The sequence below is a fragment of the Rhinolophus sinicus genome, chromosome 16 (genome assembly GCF_057876585.1).
Source record: "Rhinolophus sinicus isolate RSI-liver-muscle chromosome 16, RSI-T2T, whole genome shotgun sequence".
Lineage (NCBI taxonomy): Eukaryota > Metazoa > Chordata > Mammalia > Chiroptera > Rhinolophidae > Rhinolophus > Rhinolophus sinicus.
Window position 1 is genome coordinate 94642158 of NC_142516.1, and position 24637 is coordinate 94666794.

Below are 24637 nucleotides of genomic sequence, written 5' to 3' on the forward strand. Positions count from 1 at the left end.
CCCTCATCTTATTTTCTTTAGGCATACTACTTCATCACCTTAAACCTTTCTATGTTCTTCTGTTTTCCATTTGTCTAATATTTTCTTCTGGACCTTGTCTCTCCAAAGTAAATCAACCCACTTCCAGAAAAGAAATAACTGAAAATATGTGCACCTTATAAAATCAAGCCACGGTGCACCAAAAAGGAAATTGGTAATAGAAATTAAGAATGCCAGTGATTTGTGTATTTTCTTTAAGACATCTCATCTCATTTGTGTAACAGTAGAAACCAGTTCATTGAAAATAAAAGCTGGGAAAGGAAACCCAACAATGTTTGTATTAAAGTTAATTGGATGATATTCTGCATCGGCTGGAAATTTCTTTTTAACTTATTATGAAATGTTAGAAAAGTGGATGAATTTAAACTTTTGTCAGCTTACTTAGTAACATACTTATTAGAAGAGACACTATAATGATGTCTAAGAATTTAGCCCAATGCCTGGCATATATCAGATGCTCAATAAATAGTAGTTACTAGCTGATTAAGCTTCAATCGCATAGCTATTCAAGTATATTTTCTAACCTAAAAATATTTTTAAAAAAAACCTTCCTTCTATTTAGGTAATGAAGGCTAATAAGTTGGAGACTCTCCAGAAAACGGTTGCATTATATAAGAACTTACAATGTCAAGCAAGAAGTGTCCTGAACACTGTAAATCTGGGAAAGGGTCTGAAATACTTAAGACTTAAGGTATTGTTGGGACTCTAACATTTTTAGAATATGGAACTTGTTAAACACTGTCCTGCTCATTTGAATACTACACAATGCAGAACATTCGCCCTTTTTTCTTGCAATGGAGATAGTTTGAGGAAATGGTGATATGAGGTGCTATCCAAGGACCTTTAAACAAATACAAAGCTTAATTGAATTGTTTCCTGAGAGATGGATTTCTTGCAAAAGCCAAAGAAAATCTCTTACTAATCCAAAAGATACCCCCCCCCAGGAAAAAAAAGTGGGGGTGGGGGTTGAAACCATAAAATGGGGGAGGGCTTGGTTTAGAAAAGTTCTTGTTTGGACTGGGATAATTATGACGACTGTGAGTCTGTGCTGTGAATCCCGCCTTTCTGCTTCTGCTAAAATAACCAGCAACACGATGGTTCTTTTATTTTTTTATGTTTTTACGAGGAGACTGATGAGGTAGCTTTGATGAAGGAAATTTCTATTTATCATATCTAAACATCCAGGATAAACGGAATGCTCCCCCCCTTGACCAGTCATAGAAAAAAAAGATCTTCGTAGTGAGAAATCCCCAGGAACCTGTGATCCAAAAGTGCCTTCTGAATTATTGAATAAAAAACATGACATTATATTCAAGGAACCTAGTTTCTTAGTCTGGCTGTAAAACAACATCATTTCGTTCTATGTAATATTAGAGGTTTCTCTGCCTTAACTTGTTCTGCAGGGACCAGCCCACCCCACCGGAAGTTCCTCTCAGGTGGGGGAGTACCCACAGAGTGTCTGTTCACACGTGCTTCTGAAGCTCATCCCCTGGCGACCGCGACGCTGGCGCAGTTTCCTTGTGCAGCTCTAGCTCGGAGCAGTGCCACCTCCTATGCTGAGAATAGAAGTCTTGGTGACAAGGTGAGTGCCTACACAACGTGCTGGCGATGCCATTGCCTGACCAACATCAGGTCGGGAGGCAAAGTCAAGAGCACCAGTGGCGTCACAAAGAGCTTTTCCTACGACCGATGAAAGCTGCTGGCCCCAACTCTGTGGATGGCTTACATTTCGATTTCACCTGGTGACATCCAGGAAACAGCTGGTTCATTTCTCACATCTTCTTTCATTGCAAACCTCACCTGAAGCCTCAAATATTGGTCTGTGGGGGCAGAGCCATGGGAGACTCTGATTAGGAATTCTCTTCCCTGGAAACCCACTGTCCAAGGATTTCTTCCCAGCATCAGGTTTTATATCCTAGTCTTGCCAGACATTTTATATCCAAGCCGCTACACTCAGAATGGCTTTCATATTTAGGCAAGTTTTATTGATTTCAAAGTCCTTGAAATTAACACTTCAATTCAGTCTTGAGTATTTTTGTGCCTGGCATGTAGTAGATGCTCAATAAATATTTATTGACTAGATAAACTGAGCCTACTCGAAGTCCAACTGCGACTTTGAGTGGGGACTCTTAAGATGAGCAAAATTTGATTTCTGCCTTCAAGCAGTCATCCTGTAGAAGGAAGACATAAGGAGTCATAATCCCAGTTCTATCAATATAAACACGAATAAAATGTCCTGGGGGAAAATTGAATCTGGATATGTATAATATTCAACTCTGAGCCGCCAGTTAGCTGCACTCCCTTCTCCAACCATCTTGAATCAGAACTCGCTTATTGTATTTTACTCTAGATGGATATCTAATTTTCTCCAACTATTTCTAGCACATACTCCTGTCACTCCAAGTTATCCCTCTGTAGTCCATAGGTAGAAATATGACCCAAGCTGCCTCGAATCTGAGGAAGACCTCACAGTTGTCTTATGTCCTGATGTGAGTGGATTAGAATGAGTCGGGAGAATGGGGGTAGATCAGTCAGCTGGGGCTGCCATAACAAAATATCACAGACATGGTGGCTTAAACAATAGAAATGTATTTATCACAGTTCTGGAGGCTGGAAGTTTAAAAGTGAGGAGCTAGCAGCTTTTGTTTCTCCTGAGGCCTTTCTCCTTGGCTTGAGTGTCACCTTCTCACTGTGTACTCACGTGGTCTTTCCTCCGTGCACATGCCCACTGGTGTCTCTGCCTCTTCTTAGAAAGACACCACTCCTATTAGTTTAGGGCCCCACCCTTATGACCTCATTTAACCTTAATTATCTCCCTACAGGCCCTATATCCAAGTACAGTCACATTGGGATTGGGGCTTCAACCTATGAATTTTTGGGGGGCACACAATTAAGTTAACTGATTATCTGTCAGTCCCACTTATTGTTAAGAGAATAGAGCCTTGAAATTGGTGAATCTGCTCCATAACCTTCATGTGACCTCATGGGCAGATAACTAGTTTCATAGCTGCAGCTTTTATAAAAAAGTTTATTTTTTAAATACTTTTCCTTTTTTTTTTTTTTAAGATTTTATTGGGGAAGGGGAACAGGACTTTATTGGGGAACAATGGTCAAATTGTTGTCCTTTCAATCTTAGTTGTGTGGAGGGTTCTGTTCAGCTTCAAGTTGTTCTTTCTGTCTTAAGTTGTGGAGGGCACAGCTCAGCTCCAGGTCCAGTTGCTGTTGCTAGTTGCAGGGGGCGCAGCCCACCATCCGTTGCGGGAGTCGAACCGGCAACCTTGTGGTTGAGAGGACAGGCTCCAACCAACTGAGCCATCCGGGAGCTCAGCAGCAGCTCAGCTCAAGGTGCCGTGTTCAATTTTAGTTGCAGGGGGCGCTGCCCACCATCCCTTGCGGGACTCGAGGAATTGAACTGGCAACCTTGTGGTTGAGAGCCCACTGGCCCATGTGGGAATCCAACCAGCAGCCTTCGGAGTTAGGAGCACGGAGCTCTAACCGCCTGAGCCACCAGGCCGGCCCTCCTGGATTCTTTTAGATTGTGGTAAAATACATATAAAGTAAAATAAATGGCATTTAGTACATTTATAATGTTGTGCAACTACCATCATTATCTAGTTCCAGAACATTTTCATCCCCAGAGGAAACACCCACACCCATCAGCAGTCACTTTTCCTTCTTCCCTGCCCCTAGGCCCAGGCAATTTACTAATCTAATTTCTGTCTCTATGGATTCGCCTGTTCTGGACACTTCATATAAATGGAATCATATAATATGTGTCCTTTTGTGTCCGGCTTCTTTCGCTTAGCACAATGTTTTCAAAGTTCTTCCATATTGTGGCATGTATCAAAACTTCATTCCTTTTCATGGCCAAATAATATTCCAATTATGTGGCTATACCACCATTTGTTTATCTGTTCATCAGTTGACGGATACTGAGTTGTTTCCACTTTTTGACTTTTAAGAATAGTGCTGCTGTGAAAATTTATGTACAGATTTTTGTATAGACATGTTTTCAACTCTTTTGGGCATACATACCTAGGATCGGAATTGCATTCATATGGGTAATATTGTGTCTAATTTTGGGGGGAACTGTCAAACTGTTTTGCACAATGGTTGCAACATTTTATATTCCCACCAGCAACTTGCAAGGGTTCCAGTGTCTCTACATCTTCTCCAACACTTGTTATTTTCTGATTACTATTATTATTATTATTGCCATCCTAGTACGTGTAAAGTGGTATCTCATTATGATTTTGATTTGCATTTCCCTAATAACTAATGATGTTGAGTATTTTTTCATGTGTTTTTTGGTTGTTGTGTATCTTTGGAGAAATGTCTGTTCAAGTCCTTTGCCTGTTTTTCAATTGGGTTGTTTTGTCTTTTGGTTGTAGAGATGGATATATGCTCTGAATACTAGACTCTTATCAAATATATAATTTGCAAATATTTGCTGTAGGCTTTTTGATGTCATTGTTGATTTTGTTTATGCCTCTGTTTTAGATATTCTGGCATTATTGGAAGAAGTCCTGGATGGATTTTTAACTCTATTATCTCCAGAAAGAAAATATAACAAAACAATAGTAAACATCAAACTCAACATAAAAATGTTTCAGTAAACTTCTGGGTTAGGGGTGGAGATCGGGGAGGGAGAGAAGTATGTCAAATGTTTAAAGTTAATGGTAGATGAGAAGAAAAGAATTTAAAACATGGAAATTACTTTTCTGAAAGTCGGTATGTTAATTACAAGGAAAAAAGAAAAAAGAAACATTTAAAAGCAACAAGAAAGGTGTTTTTTCAAAATTGTATGATCATTTTTATTTTCAAATGAGGTTAAATAACCACAAGACAAAACTGAAAGAAATGTAAATTAACATATTTGTTGGGTTTGAGGTCTCATTTGTTAACACAAACACTTTAACTTAAAAGAACTTGGGGTAAACCCAATGTGAATTTTCAATACTATTCCTATTTATAAAAGAGGAGGGAAAAAAATGAATGAACCGAATGAAAGCCATTCTTGCTAACCAGACTGCTGACTGGTGTACAGATGCTAAGAACCTTCTGCTCTTGCTTAAACTTGCAGAAAAACACTGTACTTGCAGCTTTTAAAACTGCCAGCCGAATGAAATATGATTACCTCCATATGATTTGTATCAACTCCAGTTAGCAAAGTTATAAGTAATCACTTCTTTAGTTCTATGACTTTCTATTTGTGCTATTGAAGATATGTCAGAAGTTTGTTTTTAAGTCAATTGTGTTTTATTTATACATATAGGCACAGACTGAAAGGTGAAATAACCTGAAAATATACTTCTGCAGTTAATGTCCCTAGAATTTAACTTTTTTAATGGAATTTTTGTATAGAATTCTTTCATACGTGTTTAAATATATTTTGGCAGTCTGCCTGACATTTACTTTTGATTATAATAAATGATTACTAGTACCTAGATGTTGTGATTACTAGTTACAGTTTCTCAGAAGAGACTAGTGAAGTAGTTTAGGCTGTCTGTTAAGGACAGTGAGGGTATTTCTTATGGAAGGAACCAGACTATCTTAATGCGTCCCCTAGCACCTCCCATAGAGAAGCTCAATAAGTATTTGACAACCTATTTTATAAAATGTCAATACAATACACTAGATACACAAAGAAAAAGTAAAAACAGTCAGAGGGAGGAACAGAGTGAAATAAAGGATCTCTGAGCATTGAAGACAATCGACCACCACATAGAGTAACCATGCAACAGGCCTCTCCTTAACTTCTAAAGAATAAAAGAACACTACAATTAAAACAAAAACAAAAACAAGAACTAACGGGGGTGGGGGGGTGTGGGGGGGGGGTGGCCAGATGGCTCAGTTGGTTAGAATGCAAGCTCTCAACAACAAGGTTGCCAGTTCGATTCCCGCATGGGATGGTGGGCTGCGCCCCCTGCAACTAAAGGTTGAAAACGGCGACTGGACTTGGAGCTGAGCTGCGCCCTCCACAACTAGATTGAAGGACAACGACTTGGAGCCGATGGGCCCTGGAGACACATACTGTTCCCCAGTATTCTCAATTAAAAAACCAACAAAAAACCCCAAATGATGAATTTGCTGCTCTGCTCTTCCAAGCTTACCAGTTGTGGACTAAAGTGTGAATGATTTGGGCAGAATTTACTGTGTGTAAACTGTGGCACTAGCAGGTCATGAAATCAATTCCAATATGAAAACGTTCTTTCTTTATGAATAAACTCTGATAAACTGTGGGTGTTTTGGAGAACATAAATGAATAGTGGAAGAAAGTTACGGTATAGGTACTGACTGAAGAAATGTACAGTTCTCTTGCATTAATTCTTTTTCCAAAGGGAAAAGAAAAGGTGAAGTATTAGCCCTCTGAATACTATCCCAATCAATTTATGATGGCATAGGAAAATAATATCTAACCATCTGTTGATTGATTGGTATGGAGTTCACAGTTAATCCTGGGTTTACTGTAGTGGAGACTCTGGTGGTAACTAGCAGCGTGGTGGCCTGGCTTGAAAGTCGGCTAGAACTGTGCAGTCCAGGCACATTGACACTTTCTATCTATATGGATTGGGCAAGTGATTGAGGATAGCAATTATGTCTTCTTCATAGGGTTGCTGTGAGGATTAAATGAGACTAGACTCAGTGCAGTGGTTGGCACAGAGTAAGCCCTCAATGATCATCAGCTAAGAGTATCTTCTAAGAAAAATGACAGACTGAAAAATTGAGTCTTCCCGCAGCTTCTTCTGGTCTAATTTTAAGTGCCATTCCTCTGATGATTTTTCTGACTTCCCTCCCCTCCCCATTCTCAGGTTTTGTGCTTAAATGGACCCTGTGTATCACCAGTCATAACTATTATCATATTTGTATTATCTTTGCTTATTCAATTCTTTGTCTTTCTGTCCAATGTCTGTTTTACTCCAAGACTTTAGGCTCTGTTTACAGGAAATGGCCATGATATCTAGCTTTTTGGTGAATCCCTGTACCCAGTACAGAGAAGAGTATACCATAAGCCCTTAGCATGTATTTGTTGAATGAATAGTTTGATATTAAAACTTTAACTTATTAGGGTAAGAAAGTTAGTGGCTGGTGCATTTAAAATACATAATTTCACGAAGCTAAAAAATAACCCCCCCCCAAAAAAAGCAGAAAAAAAAAAAAAAAAAGCAATGAAATAACCTGCAATATTTGGAGAGAGGTTTAGTGAAAAGAATAAGTTGTTTGTTGGGGTGGAGGGAATGTACCTTTGATTTGATTTTGTTGGGTTGCAGGGAAGGATATCAACAATGTGTGAGTTTGCTCATTTACCAGGCCTACACAAGGGCCCAAATGTTGCTTGAACAGCAGTGTCGTTGCTGTGAATAAAATTATTTTGTGTTCTATAGTCACAGACTGGGAAGGAGCCATAGTTCCTTCATCATGTCTTATGTTCCACTTTAAAAATGAAGAAGCTGAGGGGAGCAAAATGCAATGATTCTTTACTGGTAGGGCTGAGCCTAGATTTCAGGTCGGCTGACTTCCAGACCGCGTCGAAAGGGTCACTAGTTCCTTTAAAAATAATCACTGCTGCTTTAATAGCATCAGCACCTGTTGCTTCAGCTTCCGCAAGAGAGAAGCTATTAATTTCTCCTGCATCAAAGCCAAATTTCTCGTCTGTCTGAACCTTGTTTTCTTCCAACTGCAGCTGTCTACACGTGGTATCACTGAGGGCAAACGTGGAACCCAGGCACCTTCCTGCTTGAACCCAATATATCGCCACGCTTCGATACAGGAATTTTAAAAAGCGACACAAATCATGCCGACGGTGGCCAAATTTGTGATGTCTTTCTCAAACGAACTCTTCCTTCCACCTTGTAGAAGCCTAGAGCCCACTAGACTCAGCCCCAGGTGGGTGAACCCTGCCACCAACGTCTGAGTTCTTCCTTGGCTGGGCCTGCGATGGGCCATGACCAGGACATCGGCTGCTGGAAGCTGAGACAGACAGTTAATCTGAATGGCAACTTTATTGTCTCAACATGTAAAGCAATTATAACAACATCTTGGGGAGCTTTTGAGAATCAAACAGAATTTTGAATGCTAAAGATCTAAGCAAGTTTAGTTTGCTTTTATTATCATTGTTGTTGTTATTGCGTGAGCAAGGCCTAGATTGTTTAAATTCTGTTTTCTCTCGCGCGTATTCTAGTCGGGAACCCACAGCCCTGCCATGTTCCTCCACCCAAGTCCGAAGGTGAAGGGCTCTGGTGTGGTGGGGCGTCCAGGGGAGGAGGGAAGTCCGCGCAGCACGCATGCGCACCGGAGCCACCGCCTGCCCCTCATAAGCGCCGCGCGGCGCCGCGGCGAGCCGAGTCGGAGCTGACTGGGTGCCGGGCGCGGCGAGTGTGCGGGCGGCTGCCGCGCTCAGCTTCTTCCGTAGCCCGGAGGATTGAAACTTCCGTGGGAGGCTCCGATCGGTGCGCACCTCCCGAGGGCGCAAGGGCCTGGGAGAGAGGGAGCGCCTGTCGGAGGCTGCCGGGCGCCCGTGGGAGCGAGCTGCAGCCGGAGAGGCGGAGGAGGGGGCCCGGCGCGAGCCACCCGCCTGGACCCGCGCGCAGCAGCCTCCTCCAGCCCGGCAGGCTCCCGGGACTGCGGCGGGGGCGCGCCGGCCCTTCGCCCGCGTCCTGGACCGCTGCGTGCACTGGGAAGATTGACCACCAGTCCCGCGGCGGGGAGCGTTGGGGCTGCACCTGGGAGGCCTTCCTGGGCGGCGCGGCCGGAGCCATGCGGACCGAGTTCGAAGCTAAGCAGGCTGAGCGCGGCCGGCCACTGCACTTGCTGCCCGGAGCCCTGCGCGCGCTGTTCGCCTTCTCGGCCCCTTATCGCCCTAGAGGGGAGTAAAAGAAGGGAGAGGCGCCCCAAGTCGTGGGCGGGACCCCGAGTCTCAAACCCTGCTGCAGCGCCCTGGCTTCGGGTCCGCAGCGGCGTGCCCAGAGGTCATCCGACTCGAGGAATCGTCCCCTCGGGGATGCACAGGGCGGTTCCTGTCGCGGGTGAAGCCTCCATGGGCTGCGGGACGGCAGCCCCAGGAGCCCTCTGACTGCATCAGGAGAGTTCCACTCTCAAGGCCAACCCCTTCTGGACCAGGCTACCCGGCTGAGAGAGGGGATGGCTTAGGAGCCCCCTGGCCCAGCAGCCCGGCGTCGTCGGCTCCTGGACGTCGCGGCAGACGGCAGTGGCCCTCGCGGGAAGCGCCGCGGAGGGGTACTCAGTGAAGAGGTCCCGGCCTCAGCACCCTGGGACCTGGGTCCCAGGGGCCACGACTTCCCAGAGACCGCTCTGCGTCTTCTGGAGACGCGCCTCCCGCGCCCAGGGTGGTGCCATGTGGGGCGGACGCCGCCGGTCCGCCGCCTCCTCCCGGACCGCCGCTTCACTCCTGCGGCTGCTGCTGGCCGCGCTGCTGGCGGCGGGGGCGCGGGCCAGCGGCGAGTACTGCCACGGCTGGCTGGATGCGCAGGGCGTCTGGCGCATCGGCTTCCAGTGCCCCGAGCGCTTCGACGGCGGCGACGCCACCATCTGCTGCGGCAGCTGCGCGTTGCGCTACTGCTGCTCCAGCGCCGAGGCGCGCCTGGACCAGGGCGGCTGCGACAACGACCGCCAGCAGGGCGCCGGTGAGCCTGGCCGGGCGGACAAAGACGGCCCAGACGGCTCGGCAGGTAGGGCGGCCGGGCAGAGTGCGAGAGGGGAGGAAGGTTGGCTTCGCCTGGACGGTACCTGGGCGCCGGGAGAGGGGAAAGGAGTTAGGAGGACTGCGATTTCAGAAAAGGGTCTTGGACCAGGAGGTCGTCCCTGCATTCTGGCCCTGCCATTAATGTGTGCGAATTGGGGCACCAGTTCAGCGCCCTGTGCCTCAGTTTCCCCATCTGTGGGTTAAAGAGTGGCTTGGCTTGGATTTTTCCCAAGCAAACCACACACCTAAGGCAGAGTGGGTCGCAGACAGCGCCACATGCCTTCTCCCAAGGGCCTCGGTGGCACCTCCCATGCCTCCTGTCTCCAGAAGTCTAACTTCTTGTAAGGGATCATGTCTTGGGGCACCCGAGGAAACCGCGAGGGCATTCCCCGCCCAGGAGGGCTGGCAGGAATACTGCCGTGTAGGTTCCTCGGAAGGAAGGCAGCTCCTCAAGGCTTCCCGTGGGTGGCTCACTTTACCAGACCGCGGGGGACTCACATCCTCCCGAACACGCCCCTGTACCCCTCCTCTGCCAGCTGCTGGCCTCTCTGGTTTCTGCAGTTCTCACCACGTCAGACTTGGTAGGTGTGACCTCAGAACTGTGCCCAATTTGCTCTTTGCCGCTTTGATTTCTTTTTAATTATGTTTTTTCATAGTGCCAAAGCTAGAGTTGGAAAATTAAATCCGTGCAAGAATTTGATAGGTTCCATTTCCTCCACTCTTCACAGACCTCCCAGACGGCCCCCGTCCAGGGTCCACATCAATATGTGTGTGTTTGGGAGGGAGGATTTAGGTCGGTGTAGGGATAGAGGCCAAATGGCAAGCATGCCACAGAGGGAGCGGCTCCTCACTTTTTTGCAGCTGGTTGTATTAAGGACAGGACGTTTTACCAGAACGCCGAGTCCAGGCTTTGAGCTACCTGAGCTTGGCACTGTGTGGCGTCTGTGTTTACAGAGCTGTTTCCCTGGCCGGGTAAGAGGCAGCTCTTTTCAGTTCTGGTCCCTTTGCAGTCGAGCGTTTATTAGTAAGCTACTGCTATTGTTCCGCGGCATTGAATCTGAAGAGAGAACTGAGGGGGATTCCAGAAAAGGTGCCATCTTAAAACTCAAGCTCAGCATTGCAGGGTGTGTGGCTGTGGAATAAAGCATTGTGAAATGAGTCCAAGACGAAACTGCTACCTCCTCCTCCGTGTGTCTGCTAAGTTGGGCTGGCTAATGGCCTCTAAAAAGTTAGTTTGGCTTTGGACAGATCAGTAGGCAGCACACTTCTGATACCGTGTGATGTGTGTGGGTGCCTTGTTCGCCCAGTTTTAAATATTTTTTCCTAAAAATTCTGTTCCTCTCACTCCTTCTGCAACCAAGGAGGACAACATCCTAATTAAGCAGCGTGAAGGGCTCAGAGGAACACTGCATTCTTTGCCTGTGTAGTTATTTATACTCCTAATTAAAAATCCTGGAAAGAGAACAGTTATTTCTCCCCAAAATTCATTACGTGGACTTCGACGGCTTTCACATAGTTTTTGCTATAATTTTTTTTTAAAACTATCATTTGTTTACTCCTTGGTGACATATTTAGGGCTGGTATCTTAATTTAGAGAATGAAATATTTATAGTATGCAGATGGAAAAGCCCGCATCCACCTCTCCAATGTGCTGTAGTTAGCCTGAAGTGACAGTGTAATTAGAACAGTCCTACTGTCAGAAAACCAGCTGTGCTGCAAACTGTAGCAAGTGTTTCTGCCTGCTCAAGGGGTACTGTGTCTTAATATAGTATTTAGTCTGTTCAGCATGGAAGGGTAAGGAAATCTTCAAATGTCAGCTGTGGTTAAATACTTATAAAATTCGTTTTACTTATAAGGCACTATTTCTCCATGACTTCAAGTACTGCTATATTCTAAAAACCCTGACTCCGGGAATACCAGGGCCGTCAAAATGAGCATAATTCGAAAGGCCGCTGTTCCAGCGGCCCATCAAAGGGTAGGTATTTCACATGGTGCCCTCAGAAATGCCGCGCTGTACCGCTGTACTGGGGCTGTGCTTTGCCGTAACCAGCAAAGCCTCATCCCTGTCCTCATGTGTTTTCCAATCAAATTGTTGAGGACACGGGCAGGAACACATCACACCTCGCAGGATTTTGGTAACCTCTGGTGGAATTTCAGAGAAGTGGCTCTGAGGCAATCTTCAGGCCCCTCCCTGCAGATTCTCTGTCTAGCTTCTGAAAGCCCTGTGCTGCTACCCTACCCCCATGGCTCCCACAAGATTTCTTAAAGTAAAATAATATGAAAAAGGAGCTTGTTACCAATTTTAGTAAAGTTACTAGTATCCTTTACGGCTTGATTTTTCAGAATTCACCTCACTCGTGAAATACCTATGGTGCTCATTGCTTTATGTTGTGCTTTCCCGAGAGTTCCAGTGTTGGAACTGTTCCACCTCAGCCCAGCCCGGGTGCTGTCCTGGCCCACTGTGGGCAGCTGTCTTTCCTGGAACAAATGTCTTCTTGCTCCCAGCATTTATTCTCCTTGGTACCTGGGTCCCTGTCGACCCGTTGCCTGAAATAACTTCCCTGCACACAAGGCACTTCCCCTTGGCACCACCCCGTGCCCCAGGCTAGCCCTACAACCTGAAGACCAACATCAGCGAGGCAAGCATGTGTGCAGTTGTTTTTACCCTTCTTTGAACTCTGTGCCTTACAGACTCTTTTTGGAAATGGTCATGGCTAGAGTCTGACCTAAGTGTTTGATTTACCTGCCTGTGAAAAAGAACTTGCTAAAAAATGGTAAAAGGAGTTTGCCAAGTATATAAGTAACTTTCTGAAGAAAAAAAAGCCTTTTAAATAATTTAAACTCATTTCTATACAGATCCTACGACTGTCTGTTAGGGCAGACTTAAGTTTGGGCAGTTCAGTTATCGTAGGAATTTTAGAACAGTCTTAAAACATGATACCCATATTTTTGCTAAATGGAATATTTGAGTCAATCAGTGTTGCAGCTGGTGAGTCTAGCTGTAGAAATGAACAGTTTTGCTTTGGGGATGGGTGGCTGATCTGCCATGCCTAGAGGGCTCTATCACCTTTCCTGAGCACATGATAAAGGATGGTGCATATTATGGGCTGCTAATGAGCGCACAAACCGGCCCAGCCTGGGTCCTTCAATTCTGAGCATCAGTGCCGCTCAGGTATGCATCTCCAGTGCCAAACACCTATTTTTACTGCGTTCTCACAGTAAATCACAATGTTATGTTTTTGCCCTCCAGTCCCCATCTACGTGCCATTCCTCATCGTTGGGTCCGTGTTTGTCGCCTTCATCATCTTGGGCTCACTCGTGGCGGCCTGTTGCTGCAGGTGTCTCCGGCCTAAGCAGGAGCCCCAGCAGAGCCGAGCACCAGGAGGGAACCGCTTGATGGAGACCATCCCCATGATCCCCAGCGCCAGCACTTCCCGAGGGTCGTCCTCCCGCCAGTCCAGCACAGCTGCCAGCTCCAGCTCCAGCGCCAACTCGGGGGCCCGGGCACCCCCAACAAGGTCACAAACCAACTGTTGCTTGCCCGAGGGGACCATGAACAACGTGTATGTCAACATGCCCACCAATTTCTCCGTGCTGAACTGTCAGCAGGCCACCCAAATTGTGCCCCATCAAGGGCAGTACCTGCATCCCCCATATGTGGGGTACACGGTGCAGCACGACTCGGTGCCCATGACTCCTGTACCCCCTTTCATGGACGGCCTGCAGACGGGCTACCGGCAGATCCAGGCCCCCTTCCCTCACACTAACAGTGAACAGAAGATGTACCCAGCCGTGACCGTGTAACTCACAGTGCCGGCCCAGTTTCTGTGCGAGACCAGGGGAAACAGGCCAACTCTGGACTCGGCAAGGATTCTCAAAGCAGAAGCCCGAGCACACTGGTGGTGTTGATGGCACGCTTCTTTTGGATGGCTTCATTTGCCCCCAGACTGTGTGAAAACATCTCTCTCTGAATTAGCTTCTCTGGATATGTTTCCTCCTAGTGCATGATTGATTTATGATGAAAAAGAGCATCACCTAGAGATGCCTGTGTTGTTACCCATGGTTGTATGACAAATGCTTGAGCCCTTAAGTGCCCTTGAGGTATGGCTGTCAAGAGAATTTTGTAAACAGACAGATTAAGGGTTTTAATTATGTCATTATTATTATTATTTCTGTTTTGCTTTTTACTGTACCAAGTCAGAATACATGTTTCCTCCCTTTTACCTGGGTAAGTTTTTTTTAATAAGTATCCAAGTTTTAGGGGAAGATGTAAAGAACACAATTATTATAAAAGGAAATCCAATTTGAACTCTGAGATTAGTCATTGATCTCAGTGTTTCACAGGCACATCTTAGTTTCAGTGTAAAAAGATATATATATTTTGTCTATTTTTGTGCTTTTTTGGGTCTATTTTGTGCTTTTTTACCTTGTGTAGAGATCTTATTACAAAGTGATTTTCTACATTAAAAAGAGACTGAAAGAAATTGTATAGTTACTTAACTAATGACATTTCAGAACTCTGGGGTTATTTTCATCTTGAAATAGTGGGTGGTGTAGTAATAAAGCCATTCATCCCCATCTTGATTGTATCTTCTAATTTTTCAACTTTACAGTGACATCTGAGAAGAAGTAATTAGGTGTTTTTTATATTGAAATCATAAACTATCACCTGCTTCTTCTCCGAGTTATGCTTAATTTTACCGCGTGGTATGGCTTGGCATTTCTTTTTGGTTTCCAGATCCCCATGTCTTCATAGTATCAAGTACAGATAATTACCATTCTTATAATTAAAGATCAGCATTTTTGCCTAGATCTGATAAAACATTTTCTTGTTTTCCCTATAAATATCAAAGAAATGCTTTACAAAGATTGAGTGTAGCTCCTCAGCCATAATCCGAGACTTGGGATGAAATTTAAGCCACAAATATAATTTACTTTGCAAATCATAACGCTTTTTATACTCTCGTTATCGAAATGGCTTATTTTTCAGGCAATAGGGACTATTAAGTCAAGAGAAAAACTTTTCTAAGAGATATTGCCTTTCTTTCCCCACAAAGTTAGTTCTTGTTCTCCTTTCTCTTTCAGTCCTCATCAAACACTGTATTCATTACCAGTGTTCTGGATGATGAAATTCAAGTGAATTTATTTGTGTATTGTTTACTTATAAGAAACAAGTTTAAGTATGTGTAAGTAAATTTCCAATTGTAAGCAAAAACCAAGATTTGTAATTAAAACATTGTAAGGTTGGTCTTTTACACATTTATATCAATATCTATAGTCTATCATCTATCTATCATCTATCTTTAGTCTACTGTTCATCTATCTATCTATCATCTATCAATCTTCAATCTACTCTATGTATCATCTATCTATCTATCTGTCTATCTATCTATTATCTATCTCATGACTGAATAAATGTAAAACCATTGTTGGCAATTAGCATCAACAAAGATACTCAATTTTTTTTTTTAATAACCAAAGGCAGGGGGAAATCATTTTACTTATTAATAAATATTTTATGGTATGAATTCCTAGGGGAGTTGGGTTTTTTCATTTTCATTCTACCCGGTAATTTTAGATGGTATCTTACACCTGTTAATAGAATAAAATTGCTCAAAATTATAAATATTGCTCTCTAGAACCAAGAGCCCCTACCTTTAAAAGTAATTAATATCTGAGAAGTTTATAGGTATGTTCCATGCGTCCGTGAGTAGTATTTTATGTATCCCGTGGCAAATGTTGACAGCACAAAAGAGACAGTGCTTTGGGGATCATTAGATTATCAGGTTACATCACCTTTGATGGAGGATTCTGGCTTATGTAAGGAAGTGAAATTCCTAGAAGCTTGGGGGTGAAAGGGAATTCAGAGATCACCAGCCTAGGGATTGGCAAACTTTTTTTCAGTAAAGAGCTGGAGAGTATTGATGCCACTGAAATTTGAATTGCGTACAATTTCCACATGACACAAAACAGTCTACTTTTGAGTATTTTCCATTTAAAAATGTAAAAACCCTTCTAAACTGGAGGGCTGTCAGAAACAAGCTGTGGGCCCCCGATTAGCCATTGGGCTGTGATTCTTCAATCCCTAATCTAGTCAATCCTTAAGTGACGCAGGTGGCTCTGTGACATCTGGACAGCCTTTTTCAACGTACAGGGATGGAGGTGCTTATGTCGGAGGGTGCTTGCTTCTTTTTATAAGACTGTCTAACTTTTCCTTCTTTTTCTATGTGGTAATTAAATATAATTAAAGCAAAAGTGCACTTTAATAAATGACATGAGTTTTTCACTTAGTCCTACTTGGTCTTTCCAAAAATACGACATCATTAGACGTACCCTTAGACCTTTTCAATTTTGGTAACTGGAGAAACTTAGCTGCCAAAGTAAAAAAGTTCCATTACCTGGTTTAGGTATACCTTCCTTAACTGTCATGAAATCGGAACCTATAAGGTGTAATACATACCCAGTAGAAATATTTTAAAATCTTGGGGGTGGGGGGAAGGAGCAGTTACAGATGTAAAAATAGTCCCCTGCTGCACCATTTCTTCTGTGTCTAAACCTTCAGTGTTGGTTCATGATGGTTCCAGGGGACTTCTCTGTTCCTGTGTGTAGGAAAGAAAGTCAGACCCTTTGCAAGCAAGAAGAAATTAACCAGCTCTTTATGTCCACTTAAGAGGCCGGAAACTACTCATCTCCTATCATTTCTGCTGTGTCCGGAAAAGTTAAAATTTAACAATAATACCAACATCCAAAGTGGTGAGAAGACCATTAAGACAACTGCATTTGGGTTTAGCATATTTACTTTGCAATACTCTCCTTCCACTTCTGATTACATTCCTAGATGCTTGACTAATGAAATATTTCATCTATTAAATTTACTTTGAGCTTATTTTTTCAAGAAATCACAGTTTTATTGCATGAATTTGGTGACCAATATTTTCTCCTTTTTTAAAATTACAAATTAGGATTTAAGCTTCTTTCAGAAGCATTTTTTGAAGAAACGATGAAGGTTAGAATGAAGTTAGTGAGGAAAATTAGGGCAGATGTTTGCAAATGTATTGGACACGAAAAGAGAAAAAAGTTTTCTTTTAATTTTTAATAAAATTTTATTAAATTTATTAGGATGACATTGGTTAATAAAATTACATAGGTTTCAAATGTATGAATCTATATCTTTTTTATATTGCATTGTGTGTTCACCACCTGAAGTCAAGTCTCTTTCCGTCACCTTATATTTGATCCCCTTTACCCTCTTCTACCATCCCACCTCCCAGTTTTCCCTCTGATAACCACCATAATGTTGTTTGTGTCTATGAGTTTTTGTTGTCTTGTTTGCTGCTTTCAGTTTTATTTCCCACATATGAGTGAAAGCATATGGTTCTTGACTTTTTCCATCTGATTTATTTCACTTAGCATGATAATCTCAAGATCCATCCATGTTGTTGCAAATGGCAACATTTCATCTTATGGCTGGGTAGTATTCCATTGTATATATGTACCACATCTTCTTTATCTAATCATCTATGGAAGGATACTTAGGTTGTTTCCATGTCTCGGCCACTGTGAATAAAGCTGCAGTGAACATTAGGGGTACATACTGTGTTTCCCAGTCTAATATAAGACCCGGTCTTATATTAATTTTTGCTCCGAAAGATGCATTAGAGCTGATGGTCTGGCTAGGTCTTATTTTCTGGGAAACATGGTATATCTTTATGAATAAATGTTTTCAAATGTTTCAGGTAGATACCCAGAAGAGGGATTGCTGGGTCATAAGGTAGTTCTATTCTTAATTTTTGAGGCACCTCCATACTGTTTTCCATAGTGGCTGTACCAATTTACATTCCCATCAACAAGGAGAAAAGTTTAAATGGTACTGAAAGTTGGGATTGGAAAGAGTTTGGAATATTACATTCTCCTCTCAGTGTGGTCCCTACCTGGTGATAGCATTCACACTTAGTTCCTTTTTCTCTCAAAGGCTTTGTCTCTGTTTCCTGCAAATACACAGTGGTCTTTTTCTCATAGTTTCCATCTCCTTACCACACATATCCTCAGTGATTCATTAAAGTGGTTGGTTTAATTTAATGAACAAATCCTTGTTTTTTGTTGCTCAAGCTTCCTAAATGCTTGAAAGGAATAAGTTTGTTTCTTTTTCATAGACTTTAGAAGGGAGACATCTCATTAACTTAGTCTGGTCTTCCGCTGGTCAGTCAGAATGGCAGCATTAAATTGTGTAACATGTATTTTACAATCCTGTCCAGTGTAGACCTCTATTCACAGGATGTACATAGGGGAGCACATCGGAATTTGGGGGGAAGGGTTAGGACGGGCAGACGGAGAAATCAGACTGACCCTGTCAGTCATTGGGATGGAAATCCCGCAGCTCCGGCAGCTACCAGCCCCACTGGACGTGCTGAGTTCCTGCTCAATAAATACTGCATCAGCACTAATGGCTAAGTGAACTTTCTAGGACTTAAAAAAAAATGTGCTTACTTCCCCATTCTGCTTAATTCCTGGCCTCTTGAGCAGGAGAAAAATCAAAGTGTCTGAGGAAGCTCAACACAGAGTGGGTGGTGGCAGTGGTTTTAAAAATCCATGGCAGTCCCTGGGAGCCCGGAAGTGGGTCTGGACCTGGCCACTGAGGAGGGCACACCCTCTGTGTTCCACCTCTAGAGCCCTTTTCATTTTTAAAAGGAGTAGCCTAAATATTACAGGGAGGAATAAATCACGCATATAAATGAGAACACCATGCCTCATCATTCAACCTTATTCCTCTTTTTCTTTTCCTTGTTACTTAGATGGTAGAGCCTGGAGGACATTTCCATCTCGTTTCTCTCTGTCTCTCTCTCTCTCTCTCTCTCTCTCTCTCTCTCTCTGTCTGTCTCTCTCTGTCTCTCTCTGTCTCTCTCTCTCCAGAGATTAGCTATTTTCGCTCAGCCCATTCATTCCAAAATACTTAACATAGAAAATTTATTTGCCTGTTGAAAATTTCTTCTCAATTTAAAACATGAATGTTATTGTCATCCAAGTGTCTTTAAGGGGTTGAGTAAGTGGAAGATGACAACAAGTTAGAAATTATTAAATCTTTCCCTGAGAATTACAGCAATAAAGTAGGTAAATATCTTTTAGTGCATTGTTTTGCATTTGCTTTTTGTGACTCTTTGTTCTTCTGCATAGACTCACTTGTCAGTGGAAAATGGAAAAATAAAACCCTAGAAAAACAGTTACTCTCATACAAGATGTTAGGTATTTTTGAATATTAACTATAGCCCCCACAGCACCATGGTAGAATCACTTGAAGATAAAATGACAAAGTTTTATAGGGAGTTGGCTCCACGGGTCATTTTGCTTTTCACACTTAAGTCTTCAGAATGCCTTCAACATTTATACCCCAAATTGAAGGACTCAAATCAAGAACAAGAAATTTAAAATTAATGCTTTTAAAACAGCTTGTAAGTGAGAGATGATAAAAGGGGTAAAACATTTATGATGGTGGCCTAAAGACTGATTTTAAACATAAAACTTGCATCTTAATTTTAACCATCTTGAAGCGTAGGTCTTTCCACTTAGAAAAATCATAGGTTACACAAGACATTATTTATTCAGTAGACATAACAGCTGTAGAACACTGATTGCCATCTGCAACATGTATATAAAATGACCACATGTGTGTATACTCATGTGTACAGAATGATCACAGGAAAATTTGAAACAGAAATCAGTTATTATATGAGGCTATCTCATCCAAGACTCTGTTCCCGATTCATGACTGATTTTTAAAACTGGAGTTTGTTTGCAGTGCTCAGCTTTCCTTGTCTCAGTTATAATTTGTTCTATTGAACTTCCTCTGGAGTTGGATGGACCCAGGTTAAAACCCATTTCTGCCACTTACGGTGTGGCTTTTCCCAGAGCTTTCATGTCTCTGAACCTCAGTGTGTTCTCTGTCAAAGGGGATTAACAGCACCTACCTCCTGAGGTTGGTGGGGGACCAAGGACATGAGAGAGAACAGCACAAGTGGCCTCCAATAGGTGTTTATAATACAAATGTAATTAAATTTTTTAAAGATATTCTTAACCGGCCCAATATAGAGAAATACATAATTTATATTGACAAAATATATCAAATATACAGAGAGTGCCAAAAAAATGTATATACATTTTAAGAAAGGAAAACTGTATTAAAATTGTAATACTCAACATATACTGATAACAAAAGATGAATACAAATCACATTTGACTTCTGCAATTACAAGAGGTGCTCAAAGTGGTTACCATCAGTGTAATTTTCATACAGTTTTTTCCTTACTTAAAATATGTATACATTTTTTTGGCACCCTCTGTATATAGCTCCTTATAACAGAACTAGCTTAGAAGAGTTTCCTTATTTTTGCTTCAAAACCTAATTAGTTTTACTTGGGTTGGTTTAAATTTCTTGTGTTTTAGGTTGCCGAAGAGACTTGTACAGAATTGACTTTCTCTGACCCTCGAATCAATACCACTCTTTGTAATGCCCTAAGTGGCCTGTCTTGTTTCTCTATACTGCTGCTTTGTAAAGTCACAGGAGTTTTCTTCCTTTCTTCCTCTACTAGGTTTGGCTATTCCTATTGAGCCTTTCTCGTCTGCCACGCATCTCATCTCTGAACCAATCAGGGTTCAGTTGGGAACATAGATGGGGTCATTTTGTTTTAATTTGCTGACTTACAACCTACACACAGTAGAGCACACAAATCTTAAATGGACAGCTCGATAAACTATCACCCAGATGAAGAGAAAGAAAAAAATCTTGTTGATAGCTTCCTTCAAAGATAAGTACTCTTTGGATCCCTGTCACCAGAGATGAACTTTGCCTGGTTTTGAACGCACGTAAATGGACTCACACACTATGTACTCTTTTGTGTCTGGCTTCTTTCAATCAATGTTTTGACTAATGCTGAATGGAGCAGTATGCGTAGCATTCCATCATATGAACATATCTTAATTATTTATCCACTCTACTGTTGATGGATGTTTGGGCCATTTCAGTTTGGGGCTGTTAGGAATAATACAGCTAGGAACATTTTCAAACATATGTTTTGGTGAACATAAGCGCTCAGATCTCTTGCGTGGAATTCCAGGAGTAGAACAGCTGTGTCATAGGGTATATGTATATTTTTCTCAGTGAATATGGCTATTGTCACACATTATTTTTAACAGAGAATTTTCATAATGAATGGGTTAAACAAGATTTAGAGAACTGAACCAGTGAAAGGGTACACTGAGGCAACAGAGATAGTAACTGCCCGAAGCAATTACCACCAGTGGGGGTTATTATTAGAATCTAGAAACTTTAAGGAAAGGCCTTGTCCTGCTCAGAGAGAGGGCACCTGCTGACTGGTGTCCCAGCAGGACACAATGAGGCTGATTTTGGGAATGCCAAACATTTTTTAAAAGCTGGCAACTGGTACCAACTGCCGTCAGGGTGCAAGCTGTGACTTTGTATGTCAATAACTGGCATCCTTTGGCTGAGACTATGCCTTGTGATTCGAATGGCTTTGATGACTTTCCTCATCTTTCTGAAGTGTATGTTGCAAGCATATTAATCTACCTATTACACCAGTGCATAAAGTCAGTGATTAAAATTACAGCAGTTCATATGTCCCATTTTAATGCAAAAACTTAAACTACAGTGGTACCTCGGTTTTTGAATGTAATCCATTCCGGAAGACGGTTCAAGTTCTGAAACATCTGAAAACAGCCGACAGCTGGGCCTTAGGATCTTGCACTCAGTGGAAGCCATGTGACATGTTCGACTTCCGAGGCATGTTCAAAAACCGAAGCATTTACTTCCCGGTTTACGGTGGTCGTAAACCGAAGTATTCGTCAATGGAGACATTTGAAAACCGCGGTACCACTGTACATGCTCCACCAGAGTTGAATGTAAGAGTTCTGGCAGTCACATTGGTGGGGACTTGGCAGGTATCTTTTTACCTAAAAGACATTCCTTGAGGTAAAGCACAGACTTAGAGGTGACAGTCGGATTTAAGCCCCTCTTCTGTCCCTGACAAGTGGGTGGCAATTCAGGAGACCTGAGTTTCAGTGGGTTAAAATGGGGCTCGCTGTGACATCTAGTCACAGGGCAGTTGGGCGGAAAAGTGATACAAGATGACAGTGCCTGCCACCATGGTTTTCTCCAGGGTATTGCTGCTGTAGGTTACTTTCCAAGGGCTCCGGTGTTCTGGAAGTGGGGGGTATTTTTGGTTACGTTTTAAACCATCTTTAACACCTCACCTAGCCACATTCTACTGGGATTCTTTTGTTGTTCCTATTTTCATTTTACTCAATAATCCTTAGAAATTGGGTTGTAGGAACCGGAAGCAGTAGAGACTGGGGAGGGGACAGTGTTGTTCTCGGCTCCTTTCGCAAATACTTGGTATGATTTATCTGTTCCCATAACACTTGCTTGTACCCTTATGTCACACTGCCTGGTACTGTATTTAACTGGGTACATGTCCCTTAGGTGGCGAGTTTTTTGAGGATAGAAACTAAGACTCCTTATTGCTAAATGACCTGTCAGCACCTAATAAAATGGCTGCATACACCATGTGTGTGGTTAATATTTGCAGAGGAAGAATAAAATATTTGGACATAAAGATTTTAAGTATTTCAAAATGAGTTTAATAGGCCAATGCAACACCATATTTACTTAGATGCAGCATCCAATATAACTAGGCATTATGTGGACTCGCGCACAGATTTTTCTTTGATTACAAAAATTGTCAAATAGCCTTCAGTTAACAATACCAGAGCTAGAATAGGAAATTTAGTCCTATTTGCTTTATTCTTGGACCCTTCTTATGGTGACCTTTGAGAAGATGATATTTATTGCTTCTGTCTATATTTTAGTCACAGGTTGACTCTAAATATTTGTTCCAACAGAACTAAGGATGGCAAAAGTTTGAAATCACCAGAGCCATCTTAAAATAATTTCTCCTAATAATAAATTGGAAGGCTGAGAGTAATCTGGAGTGGAATTCATTTTTGCAATTTTTGTTATTAATGAGTTTTCATTTTCTTCTTTTAAAAAAAAGCAGTACTGTATTTGTATATTAGTTTTAAGAAATTTTATATCTAATTAAAATGTAGTAGAACAGAAAAAACTCCTTGTTGAATATCTAAGGATCAATATTCATTCAACAATCATTAACTGAGAAGTATCAGAACCTGGTTTGATTCAGTGACTTCTTTCTCACAATGTGGTTATAAGATAAAACCTGTGCTTGACAAATGGCATTTTAGTCTACATTCTCTACGATTAGTAGAAAATGAACTGGCTATGTTAGAACCTGATGACTACAGTTCACCTTGGAGCCCATTTCATGGTGGCGTCCAATGCACAGTGGTGGCCTTGGTATGCTGTAGGGTGGAACACAGAGTGAAGCACCCCATCTGGACGTCATCTGCAAGTTGCTTGGGTGCTGAAATGCATGCACATCGCCTTTCTATAACAGGTCTGTTACATGCATTCCCAGGTTAGTAGCCCAGAGTCCCTTAATAAATTTAATAGGGTGACAGACATGTCTATGTTTGATTGTATTTTATTAGTTGGGGAGCAGCTGCAAAACCTTTCCTTAATGCAGTATTTAGGGTCACAACTGTTGATAATGAAGTGGTGAAACATTTTATGGTTTAACTTTATAAGATGTTTTCACATCAATTACCGCATCCTGGATGAGAGCGTCTCTTCCCTGAAAGTCTCCCTGAATCCCCAGAGTTGTCTTGTCTCCACACTGCCTCAGTGCCTTGTACACACTTCGCTTATCACATGCGGTAGAATAAAAATGGCCACACATTCCTTGAAACTCCTTCTGTGGGGCCGTGGGGTGTCAGTCCCCTCTCCTTGGATCTGGGTGGGCTCTGTGGCTTCTGCACCAATAGAATTTTGGGAAGTGATACTGGGCCTGTTTCCAGGCCCAGGCCTTACAGCCCGGCACTTCCACTTCCTGTCTCTTGGAACACCCACTCTGGGAACTTTGAGCTGCCACATAAGAAGTCTGAAGAGCCTGGGGGCGCCATGGTGGAAAGACCACGTGGAGAGGCCTTGAGACAACATGAAGACACAGAGGTGCCCAGGCAGTCCCTGCAAATTAGGTCTCCAGGTGCGGTTCCCCTGTCATGGAGCCGAAAAGCGTACATTTATGAACAAAAGAAATGATCATCATTCTTTTTTTTATTTTGGTAAAATAGGCGTAACACAAATTTACCATTTTAACTATTTTTAAGTGTACAGTTAAGTGGCATTAAGTACATTCACATTGTTGTAAACCATCACCACCATCCATCTCTAGAATTTTTCATCTTTCCAAACTCAAACTCTGTACCCACTCCCACTAAACACTAACTCCCTGTATCCCCCGTCACCCAGCCCCTGGCAACCACCCTTTTATTTTTTTGTCTCTATGAATTTGCCTATTCTAGGTACATCATATGAATAGAATCACACAATATCTGTCCTTTTGTGTCTAACTTATTTCACTTAGCATAATGTCTTCAAGTTTCATCCATGTTCTAGCACGTGTCAGAATTTACTTCCTTTTTAAGGCCGAATAGTATTCCGTTGTATCTGTAGACCACATTTGTTTATCCACTCATTCCTTGATGGACACTTAGGTTGCTTCCACCTCTTCATGGCTATTGTGAATAATGCTGCTATAAACATTGGTGTGTAAATATCCCTTTGAGTACCAGCTTAAATTCTTTCTACCCGGAAGTGAAATTGCTGGATCATATTGTAAGTCTATGTTTAATTTTTGAGGAAGTCTGTTGTTGTTTTAAGCCACTAAGTTTTGAGGTGATTTGTTATGTAATAACAGACACGATTCTGTTTATTTACATATCTGTCGCCCGTACTGGGCTGCGTTCTCT

General features: G+C 42.5%; 1 protein-coding gene across 1 annotated transcript; it reads left to right on the forward strand.

Moving 5' to 3' along the window:
* The first annotated feature begins 8369 nt into the window (after positions 1-8369).
* On the forward strand, positions 8370-16025 carry SHISA2 (shisa family member 2). The gene is made up of 2 exons (XM_019736611.3): positions 8370-9728; positions 12993-16025. The coding sequence occupies exons 1-2, from the start codon at positions 9395-9397 to the stop codon at positions 13544-13546; spliced, it is 888 nt and encodes a 295-aa protein (XP_019592170.1). The 5' UTR covers positions 8370-9394; the 3' UTR covers positions 13547-16025.
* Positions 16026-24637: the final 8612 nt, after the last annotated feature.